General features: G+C 34.8%; 2 protein-coding genes across 2 annotated transcripts; one reads left to right on the top strand and one right to left on the bottom strand.

Annotated features, from left to right (window-relative positions):
- Nucleotides 1–655: 655 nt before the first annotated feature.
- On the bottom strand, nt 656–4,782 carry LOC306862436 (phosducin-like protein). Its single transcript, XM_079405243.1, has 5 exons — nt 4,683–4,782; nt 3,286–3,469; nt 2,979–3,160; nt 2,280–2,564; nt 656–1,386 (listed from the first exon to the last, which is right to left on the bottom strand). The coding sequence occupies exons 2-5, from the start codon at nt 3,458–3,460 to the stop codon at nt 1,102–1,104; spliced, it is 927 nt and encodes a 308-aa protein (XP_079261369.1). The 5' UTR covers nt 3,461–3,469; nt 4,683–4,782; the 3' UTR covers nt 656–1,101.
- A 4,581-nt stretch (nt 4,783–9,363) lies between these two features.
- LOC306861982 (lymphocyte antigen 6B-like) lies at nt 9,364–11,381 on the top strand. Its single transcript, XM_079404541.1, has 4 exons — nt 9,364–9,448; nt 9,530–9,649; nt 9,837–9,962; nt 10,239–11,381. Exons 1-4 carry the CDS (start codon nt 9,397–9,399, stop codon nt 10,304–10,306), a joined length of 366 nt encoding a protein of 121 aa, XP_079260667.1. The 5' UTR covers nt 9,364–9,396; the 3' UTR covers nt 10,307–11,381.
- The last annotated feature ends 415 nt before the right edge of the window (nt 11,382–11,796 follow it).

Here is an 11,796-nt window from a genome sequence, read left to right as displayed (position 1 = left end):
AATGCTGGCCTGACTGGCTTACAGCTAAATAGCGCCTCTGTTGATCTCGGAGTGTATTTAAATAATTCAATGTTTTGAGCAAGCGGTCCATGGCTTTTACTTTCAGATTTGGAACTAATTCGACATATTTCTCTTAGAATAAGTTTCATACTGTCAAAATAGCAGATTTTAATTCTGATATACAGTTTCTCAAAATGCTCTCAATATATTTAATTACGTTATCAAAGAAAATAAAGACATAACGTTATATTTTATGTATTTTACTTTAATATAATGGTATAATATACTGGGTAAATGACTGGGAATATTGGGAAATGTATGAAATATATAAAAAAATCAACGTGAAATTTTTAAATTATGCATTTTAAGTTGATTTAAATTATTTTTTTATATATATTTGTATGAATTTATTTTGTATTAATAGAATTATTAATGTAATTTTAAAATGTATATTTTCTACAATATATTAGTAAAATAAGTCAGAAATTAAGTCAACTCACCATGAAATATAAAAAAAAAAGGTACTGCAACACTAGTATTAAATATATACATTACACTCGAATATAAAAAAAAAAAGAAGAGACCAGAAAATTTGCTTAAGCATTAGACCAATTTTTCCCTTAAAATGCAGAGAAATTTAACACAAGACAAGGGTCAATTTAGAATTGTTTTTATTTTTGCATTTGTCTTGATGGATATGTTTACAAAATGTATAAAACTAACAGAGGGTAAAGCAAACTAATATGTCCAAAACACACGTAAACAAACAAACATATAAATCTAAAACTATAATAAATAGTGAAACATCGATGCAGGATTCTCTGAAGGGTTTTGCATTTTTGTTTGCATAAAGAAACACTCCTGATTCTGGAAGTGTCTGAAATGACACACACATAAATACATCTAATGATATCTGCTGTATTGGTCCAGTAATCATGATCAGCGAAATGCCTAAATCCCGAGTTTACAGTTGTGTCTCTCACATTTTTCTGAGCTGCAACCGTGTTTTGTTTTTGGTCACTGAATTGGGATGTATACAAGAGTGTATATTTTTCTGTATCTATGCGTTGGTGTACATATATGTATACAGACATTACGCATTTAGTCTATATCCAGGTCGCTGTCGGACTCGCTAGGGTGAGTGACAGCGGCATTGCGAATAGACGAGTGCGTGTTTGGCTGTGTGTATTTCTCTGGAAGAAGCCCGTATTCCTGCAGCAGAGCTTCGACGTCTGTGGCGTAGAAATCATCTCCGAGCTGATCAGACACACGCACCAGATTCCCCACCAGCTCACCGCCGCGGTACAGCAGCAGAGCCGGCAAAGCCGAACTGCGGAAAAGAGCGCTGGTCCCGACCGCAGAGCCCCGGACCCGACAGAACTTCACCTGCAGGTCGTGGAGAAGAACAGAGAAGTAAGAAACCACCATTTAATACAAACTAAAAGAATAGCTTACCTAAAAATGTTAATTTTCTGCAAATTTACTCAAGCCATCCAATATGTAGATGAGTTTGTTTCTTCATGGGATCAGATTTGGAGAAATGTAGCATTCCATCACTTGCTCCCCAATGGATGCTCTGCAGTGAATGGGTGCCGTCAGAATGAGAGTCCAAACAGCTGATAAAAACATCACAATAATCCACACCAATCCAGTCCAGCAATTAAAGTCTTGTGAAGCGAAAAGCTGCATGTTTGTAAGAAACAAATCCATCAAGACATTTCAAACTTGAAACCATTGCTTCCAACAAAAATATGAGTCCTTTATCCATAATAACACTTCCTCCAGTTAAAAAGTTGCCCTCTCTGAATCAGGAGAGAAATCTGCACAGATCAAGCACAGTTTACAAGCCAAAACAATTCTAAATATATATGTGGGTAGATGATGGACCTTTTCAATACAGGAAGTATTACTATGGACAAAGGACTTGTATTTTGGCCAGAAGCAACGATTTAAAGTTAAAATATCTTGATGGATTTGTTTCTTATAAAATGCAGCTTTTCGCTTCACAAGACATTAATTGATGGACTGGATTGGTGTGGGTTACTTGTGGATTACTGTGATGTTTTTCTCAGCTGTTTGACCTCTCATTCTGAAGGCACCCATTCACTGAAGAGGATCCATTGCTGAGCAGGTAATGTATATGTCTCCTAATCAGTTCAGATGAATAAACAAATACATCTGAATGGCCTGAGGGTGAGTACATTTCTAGCAAATTTTCCTTTTTTGCTCAACTATTCCTTTAAAGCTCTATAATGAAAACATATCTTCATAATTGTTACCATTGGGTACTGCACTGCAAGGCAGAGCAGGCTTCCATCCATGGCCTGGCAGACGGGCACTTCTGGCTCATAGATGTGGACCAGCACCAGAGTGTTCTTGCCCTCCTCATCTACGGCGCGCAGGAACTCCTCCCCCGAAGAGATGTCAATCACCTTTTCAAAGCGCCGTCCTCCACACAGCTGTCGCCGCATCTCCTCCATGCGCTGCAGACGATACTGCTGGAGGAAGGCTTCATCATCATCATCCTCCTCCTCCTCCTCTTCTTCATCCACACGGAGGTTCATCTGAAGAAAAATCAAAGAAAAAAGGGAGAATTAAATTTTGCTGCTGACATTCAGAAATGAGGAGAGCAAAGTGAAATGGATTTAATAGGTAGAAAATTTTGTTTATGTTTTTAATAATTTTTAAACGTGATACATTTTCTTTACTTAAAATTAACTAAAGTAAAATATGTGTTTAAAAAATGCTATTATTTCAGTTTGCAAGGCAACATTTCTAATTTTCATTTATTTTTACGTTGTTAAGATTAAATAAAAATAGCAAAAAATACAAACTATGAAAAACTAACAAAAAATGACAAACTTCAACTGAAATAAAAGAAAACATTTAAAACAATAGTAAAAACTATAATAGACAACCATCATATCATGACATTTTGACATTCAGTAGGTTGACTTTGTGTATAAAGTGTTTCTCACTTTGTCTGCGATCTTATCCTGCAGCTCCTTCTGTTTCTGTCTGTCGGCTTCTTCCTCCATATGCGACTTGCAGGTCATGCTGAGTTTCTTGATGAGTCGCTCCATCTCTTTCTGCTGCTCCACGCGCTGCTCGTTCTCCAGCTGCTTGTATTTACGCCAGTCATTGATCACTCCCTTCGGCCCTGTAAGAGAAACACGCACAGTCTCACGGATGTGTGGTTGATGAACGTGGATGCACCATCTTTTATTCAGAGGCTGTGAAAGACAGAAGTACAAATTTGTGTTCACATTTCACATTTAACCGTACCAGTGTTGACCGAACTGCCATCTGCACTGTAGTCCAGTTCCACATCCAGCACCTCCTGGTCGCGGATGGTTTTGGATGCGTTCTCCTCTTCCTCATGATCGCTCTCTTCATCCTCACTGCTGCTGTAGTAATATTGCAGCTTCTCCCCAAGAAGCTTATCATCAAGCGTTGTCATGTCGTCACACTGAGATAAACGTGAAAGACACACAGAAAACATACAACCATCATGCTAAGAACATCAAGAAACATTGAAATCATCAGTTTAGCAGTTTTTAGTTAAGCAGACAGCTTTCCATTATATTCCATTACAAGGTAATTAAAGGTAATACTTCACATAGTTAAATTAGTTAACAGTAGTTAATCACAAATATTATATTTTGTGAAATTCAAAATAAAAAATTTAAACAATACTAGGTATCATGACCATAGAGCATTTTTTTAAATCTAGGTTAAAGGTATTTTATAAATACAATAATGTTCACTAATGTTATCAAATATTTCTAAATTATTATTACATAATGCATCAAGTCTTCTTTAAATGTTAGTATATGTAGAAATGAACACTCATGTATTAAATCCTAAAAATACGGTACGCTGTATTGTTGCATAATATTTTTGCATTATATTTACAATAAAGCAATAAATACAATGTCACAATAATAGAATATATAGGTATATTAGGTTTAAAAAAATTATAGTCTATTAGTATTACAGTATTTAGATTTAATTATTTTTTTCAAAGACTGCCTCTTATTTTCTAGATAATTTAACCCCAAAAGGTACACAAATCATACACAAGACTATCCTTTTGCTGGCCATCATCAAGTGCTGCTGGTTATTCAGGAAATGCAAATCTAGATCAAATGAGCCTCATGAGAACATTAGACTGGGGCTGGTAAGAAATCCAATTAGCCCTCATCCCCTCTGGAGATGAAATCTAGACTAATGACTAAAGTCTTACAAAACACTTTTAACATATAATACCTTTAATGTAAATGCATACAATCATAAATTATACTTCGTAAGAAATATGTACAGATTTATGTAGTGAACAAGTATTAGCTAATCTGTCAACCTGCTACCTAGCTACGTTATATACATCACGTAACGTTAATGTTTGAGAAACAAACTACCTAAATGCACTGAAATATCACTGTTCACTTACAGGGCGTCTGATGTGCCCATTAAAAATCTGTATAAAACTAAATTATATAACGTTATATGAGATTCCCGACGAGTGTTTGCTAGAATGCTATGTTAACATGCTAGTATGTTAGCTAGTCGGTTAACGCACCAGAACACGACACTACTAATAAACTAAGGTATATATATTATAAACAATATGTGTTTTATGATTATTAAAACATTTATCATCTGTTAATCCGACTGAATTTTACCAATTTGTGCCTCCTTTGTCGCAATTAATCGCTGAAACAGCCGCTTCAGATTCTACACTAGCTCTCTATAGCTCAAGCACAAATACTGACCAATCACAGTGCTGAAGAGATGATTGACATGAGTATCCGCCAATAAGAGTTTGAAGCGATTGACAAAAGGCGTTTCACATATGTTTTGGTGCCAGAAGGTTTTTTTTTTTTTTTTTTTTTTTTTTTTACAGTATAGGGTTGCCAGGTCTGCGTAAAAAAGCCAGCCCAATTGGTATTTAAAATTAATCAATCACGGCCAAAACTAGGTTAGGGCTAGAAAGGATAGGGTCAGATTGCCCTACTGGGCATGCCATGCGCTCATCAATATTGCGTCATTTTTTGTCACGCTGAATAACAGTTATTAATTACAGTATATTTGCATAGGGTTGGGGTAACCCCCAAACTGTTCCAGGGGAAAATGGCTATCAAAATCGCGTCCCGGTCCCGGGGGGGGGGTCACAACCTCCTTCTAGTGAGTTCCACCTCAGCCTAAACCTAACCCACAACCTAACCCTCATAGAAAACCAGAAAACGCATATTTATAATAAAATAAAAACATATCTAGGCTACTTTATTTTTATACCATACTAAAACGAGGACGTCCCCAAATGAGGGTTTTGTTAGGTTTAGCTCACTTCTGGATACAAATTTGTCACCAAAAATTTAATTAGGCACACATACAGACACACAGACGCAGAAACAGATGCACACTCACACTGTCTGGTCAGCTGTCCTTGTAGGGGCTTTCCATAGGCGTAATGGTTTTATACTGTACAAATCGTATTTTCTATCACCCTACACCTAAACCTACCCCTTACAGGAAACTTTGTGCATTTTTACTTTCTCAAAAAAAAAAAAAAACTCCTTCAGCATGATTTATAAGCTTTTGTACCCATGGAGACCTCAATTTAGGTCACTGTCCGTGACCCCGTGAGTCTGTGTATTCAGGTTTAAGACCCCACCAGGATATATAAACACACACACACCTCTGAAATTTTGCATCATTAAAATTAGTTATTACTGTCATTTTTGGAATTATAGCAATGCCTAGCAACTCAGAACATCCCAGAAAAGCATAGCAACCAGCCAACGTCAATTTTTGTCTTGAGGAATTTTCTAGGTTTCATAAATAAAAAAATTAAACTTTACTTTACTTACTTTTAGTCATTTAGCAGACGCTTTTGTCCAAAGCGACTTACAAATAAGAAAATGTAACTAAAACTAAAAGTTACAACTCTATAAATACTATATACCTACATGTTTAAGAAAATAAAGAAATTAAATAAAATTGACACATGCATATAACATTTCAATAATAAACAAATAAATGGAAAAACTAAAATAAAAGGCGATACTTCTATCCCTTGCCGGTGTCCCTGCCCGGTGGAATCGCATGGTAGAGTTGATGGTCTTTACACTCTTTAAAACATCATTAAAATATAAAGAAACATCTAAACATGACAAGACATTGATGCAACTTATAAAAAAGTATAATAAAATAAATAATACATATATATAAAACATAAATAACATATAAGTCAAATAAATAACAAAATTTATAAATTATAAAATTAGTAATAAAACGTATTGACTGTGTATAAAGTATTGACTGTGACGGTGTGTGTGTGTGTGTTCAATGCTGTGTGTGTGCACGTTGGATGGGTTAAATGCAGAGCACGAATTCACTTCACTTCACTTCACTTGTTTTTCCTCTTTAGTGATACCCACACAACCACAGACACTCATTTCACACATTCCACGTACATGCATCACACACACACACCACATTCAGACCACATCTGCACTGTGACACACAACAGACACTGATGCTTCTCTTCTGTTATTCTCTTTTAGATGATAAATTGTAACAATACAAGTCTAACAATTGTTCTCTGAAATATAGACTGACTATCTTACAGAGATAAATGCCTTCAGTTTATTAATGGCTTTGTGATTTTTTCCCTCAAAAAACACTATTTAACACTATGCAACAAAAACCACAACATCATCTACTTCACTATGTGATGAAAACGCAATTGACCATCGCATGCAATGACTAAAGGTTAACTGACGTCATGTGCTTTAACGTGTTTCAGGTTTGTGCAGCTAATGAGAATGCCTGAAATGATCATACATGTTCAGACAAATAACTTTTGCTGAAGGTGATCAAGGTGATTTAGTTATTTTGGTAAATTCTTTAATGTATGTCTTTGTCCTCTGTACAGGTGAAGCTACTAAAAAATAATTATAATATTGCCATTTATATGTGTCAGTTCAAAATAACACATTATGGTCAAAAGCATGTGAACACCTGACCACGATGCTTACTGTGTAAATGAACTCAGAACCACAAGTGTTAATAGGGAGCTGATCCTTCTTTTGCTGCTACTGCATCTTTCAGTCTTTTAAAATATATGCCATTAAACCGACATCACTGAGGCTTCACTCCTGTGACTTTCTTCTTGTATAGAACCTGTTCAGAACAAAAATAATAATAATTATCATTACATTTTTCAATTTTCCAAGTGCATGAGTTCCACAGTAGTACATCAAGTTGGTAAGTCCACTATGATGTATTGAAATTTACTGTTATAACTGACTGATGAAGATGCTATCATAACTGACATGGAGCTGCAACAGTGGAAATGTAACTTCTCATATACTGTAAAAACTAAAGGTGCCTCAGATATTCTGTTGAGTACTCTAGGAACTTGAAAATGTATTTTAAGTGCCCCAAAGCTCTTTTTCTCATAAAAGGATTCCCGGAGGAACCATGACAGTCTTCCCAGTTTGTGCAGGATCTCATGGGATCCTTGAAGCACTTTGTTTCCAGTTCTGAGGTTCTGGAGTCACCATTTCATTACACTGAGACCTCAAAGTGCTCTGGAGGTTCCTGGAGGAATTCAAATAAAAAAAAAGGGTTATTGTAAGATCTATTAACATTGAAGTGGTTCCTGGAAGATCTTACTTGTAAAAGCCAGCATCTGGAAGAACCCAGAGATTCATGTGACAAAATTAAATATGACTGATTATTATTATTATTTACTTGGAACGTAATGACTTTTGTGGCACTTGCCATGTGAAAACAAAAAACTTGGGTATAAGACTAAATGGTTTTAAAATTGGTCACACTTGTTTTGTTCACAGTCAGAATTGGCTGTCATAACAAATAAATAAAAATAAAGGGACTTATTAAATCTTAAAATCAACCACAGTATATCCAACTAAAATTATGTTATATATATATATATATATTATAAAATTCTTTAAAAATCAGACAATGTGGTTTCCTGGACTATTTGCCCCATTCTGTCTCTCATAGTTGAAGTGTACCTATGATGAAAATTACAGGCCTCTCTCATCTTTTTAAGTGGGAGAACTTGCACAATTGGTGGCTGACTAAATACTTTTTTGCCCAACTGTACACGTGTGTGTGTGTGTCCCTCACAGTGCTGTAAAAGACCGACTTCAGTTTTATGCTAATAAAAATACCGAACATGTATTTTTATTAGCATATTTGTGCATCTACAGCTGAATGTGTTTTATAATCAATAGAGAATAAACATATAGATTTGATGTTAATATTTACTTTTAATAAATGCATTACTAGAAAAATTAGAGTGCTTCATTTTGCAATAAAGTTGAACAGTTTGGTTAAGATAATTTTGTGTTTGGATCAGGGGCGTAATAATGCACTCATTATCTTTGAGGGGGCACGAGTGTGTGTGGGGGGGGGGGGGGGGGGGGGGGGTATTATTAACACTCCCAAACACATTAACTATATTATGAAATATCTCGATTGTCACCTAGATTATGATGGTCAAAGTAGCCTAATAATGTAGTCTATTAACTATGCATAAAACCTGTCTGTTTACTTAAGTACAGATATATTTTTAATACGACTAACTTCATATTTATTGTGAATATTAAAAACATTGTAAGTTAGGCTACTTATCATAACACTTTCATTGTACAGAAAGAGAGCAAAGAACATTTACATTATTACTGACAGTCTAGAGTTCAAGCACTCTCAAAAACTCCCATTAAAATCACTGAAGCTGTTTACACAGTGAAATGAGTATCTTACTTACAGATTCATAAACACATCTGCACTTAGTTGTTTCTGACGAGAGAATTCGCCAGAAAGAGGTATTCAGTCAGCTAGCGAGTGAATTAACTGCTTTTTTGGCGCAGCAAATCTAAATTATGTTGAGCTTGTCAGTCATCACAGAACTGCTTCTTCAGTTCTGGACAGAATTTACAATTGCATGCCAAAATTGTTTTCTGTAAAATTATTATTGCATAATATGAATTGTAATTTGCAATGTTTTACAATTGTTAGGACACATTTCTCAATATTTTATTTCTCAAGTCATTTTTTCCAAAACACTTCTCACAGTTCTACTAATAAACATTTAGTTTGGCATAGCAGTTCATTTCACATCCAGAATGCACTAAAAAACTACTGAAACACTTATTTATCCCACCTCCAGTGCTGAAAATAAGTGTTTTGCTGCTGATTTGCTGATGTTTGTTACAAATTCCTTTCGATTTGTAACAGTCATTGTTTTGTGTAGGACCTCCCAAAGGCTCTTCAGTAAACCCACCCCTTTCTGAACAGACATAAAAGGAACGAAAACATAGTTATTTCATTCCTGAAAAACATAGTTATTGTTCCTGACACATGATGGATCTGCGTGTCTCTGTTGTTCTTCTGTTCGTTTTCCTCACTGGAGGTACAAAAAACAGCAAGTATTTAATTATATATTATTTGGTGCACAAAGGGAGGTCACTAAATGTCTGTCTCTGTCTTTAAGGATACTCTCTGAAGTGTTACACGTGTTCATCTGCTCAGGAGGGTTCCTGTGAAGCAAAAGTGCTGACATGTGGATATGGATTTTCCAAGTGTCAAAGCCAAACAATAGATCAATCCACTGGTAAGTCCAGTAAGATGTGGAAATGTACAGTTATAGTTTAATGAAAGTGATAACATGACGTGTACTGTATTTGTTAATCTCATCACATAATTACAATTATTTGTTATTACAAGAGGAATATTTACTGGAATTGGTATCATATTACTGTATATGGAAGTTTATGTTTTTTGTTTGTTTTAATTTGCAGCTTCCACTAAGTTATCTCTCACAACTAAACAGTGTGCACTTAGATGTGAACCTGGGACTAAACAGCTCCCGACTGGAGGGACAATAACCACCCACTGCTGTGACACTGACCTCTGCAATGCAGCAGGTATTGTGCTTAAAGGATCATATGCTAATTTGCATGCATGTGTTTTTCCTCTCACAACAACTATTACAGTAATATAAACACATCATTGTTCAAAAAAGCTAAATATTCAATTTTAGTAGTGTAAAGAGCAGCATGACAAGCAAACGCTTATAAATTAGACAAGTATGGGCTGTTTTCTAAATTGATTAAAATTGATTGATTGAGCGTCAATGTTTAATTACTATTATTATTAGTAGTGCCATTAAATAACAGTAATTTCTTTATTCTGTTGATTAGATGGCGTGTATAAGGGAAGCTTCCTCCTGCTGTTGTCTCCTCTGCTCTTCTACTTCCTGTTTCAGTGAGTCCTGCAGCACTTCAGATTCTACAGCTGCAGAAGAAACTGAATGTCACACGTTTCTATTCTTCAATAAATAAATAAAGCTTGTCAATCATGAAAATGTGCTTTTGGCTGTTCAACTATAGCATGGTTAACCAAAGTATTGAAATGCTTAGAGATAATATAACTATAAACCATAACAAGACTGCTTACAAGAAAAGCAGGTTTATTTTCGTACTAAGGGATAAACCCAAACAACCACAGGCACAAAGTCACACATACAATGGACACACACACTTCACACACATAGACCAAATATGGCAGATATAACGGAAGTATGTGTCCTGAGAATCAAACGAGTGACAAACATTGTACGGATAATATTGTCAGAGAGCAGAAGCAGCATCTCTACTGCCTCCCTTGAGCCGAATCAAATGAAAATGACTTGAAATAATGATCCGAAGTAAGATTGGTGACCTGTAGTAATTACTGAAGATCTGAGGAATGATCCAAAATATCCAGACAAAAAAATGAGAAGAAAAGGAATTTGTAACAGAAACTTTACAATAAACACAAAATATTATAATAAAGTCCCATTAGTTTACATTAGATAATGCATTAAATAAATGAGCATCACATTTGTCACAGTATTTACTAATATTTGTTAATGTCACTTAAATAAATACAACTGATCATAGTTAATGTGAGCTCAGGTCCATTATTTACAGATACAGCTTTTGATTTTAATAACGTAAATGTTGAAGTTAACATTAAATTAGACAAATAAATGTTTCATGAGTATGTTTCATTGTTAGTTCATTTTATCTGATGTATTTCACTAATGTTAAAATATTTAATCTTACTATGAAGTGAAATAAAAAAAGAAAAGAGACTAAATAAAAGATATGATAAATATGCTTACTGTAATATTACAGTTATTTCTGAAGCAATGTTGATTTAAAAATATTTAATAAATATAATCATAAATGTCATCAAAATATACTTCACATTTTGCATGTTTATTATAAAGTAAATGCTGTTCCATATGTCTTTAATTAGAAACAGCAAGCGGAAATGGAACATAAAATGCACTGGACTACAAGAAAAAAATAAATAAAAATGAAACCAAAAAGTTTTTTTTTGTTTTTTTTCCAGAAGACCACTCATGCCACTGTGTAAGAGGAATCGTGATTATTTCTCCTACACAGCGATACCACACAACCACTAACACCATAAACACATTTTCACTATGACACACGACACACACTGATGCTTCTCTTCCGTTATTCTGAACTCTCTTTTATATGGCAAACTGTAACAATAAAACTATTTGATATTTGGCTTTATGATATATTTTTTTCTTAGAAAACACGATATAGCAACAAAAACACAACAACACATCCTTAAATACCTCCTTATCACTATGCATTGAAAAACTTTTCACAAGACCATCGCATGAAATGACTGAAGTTTGACACGAGCTACAATCCCTAGGACACATTTCTCATACTGAGG

This window comes from Barbus barbus, assembly GCF_936440315.1.
Source record: "Barbus barbus genome assembly, chromosome: 43".
In the NCBI taxonomy this organism is placed as follows: Eukaryota; Metazoa; Chordata; class Actinopteri; order Cypriniformes; family Cyprinidae; genus Barbus; species Barbus barbus.
The sequence above is the reverse complement of the archived record's forward strand: the minus strand, read 5'-3'. Positions and strand labels throughout refer to the sequence as shown.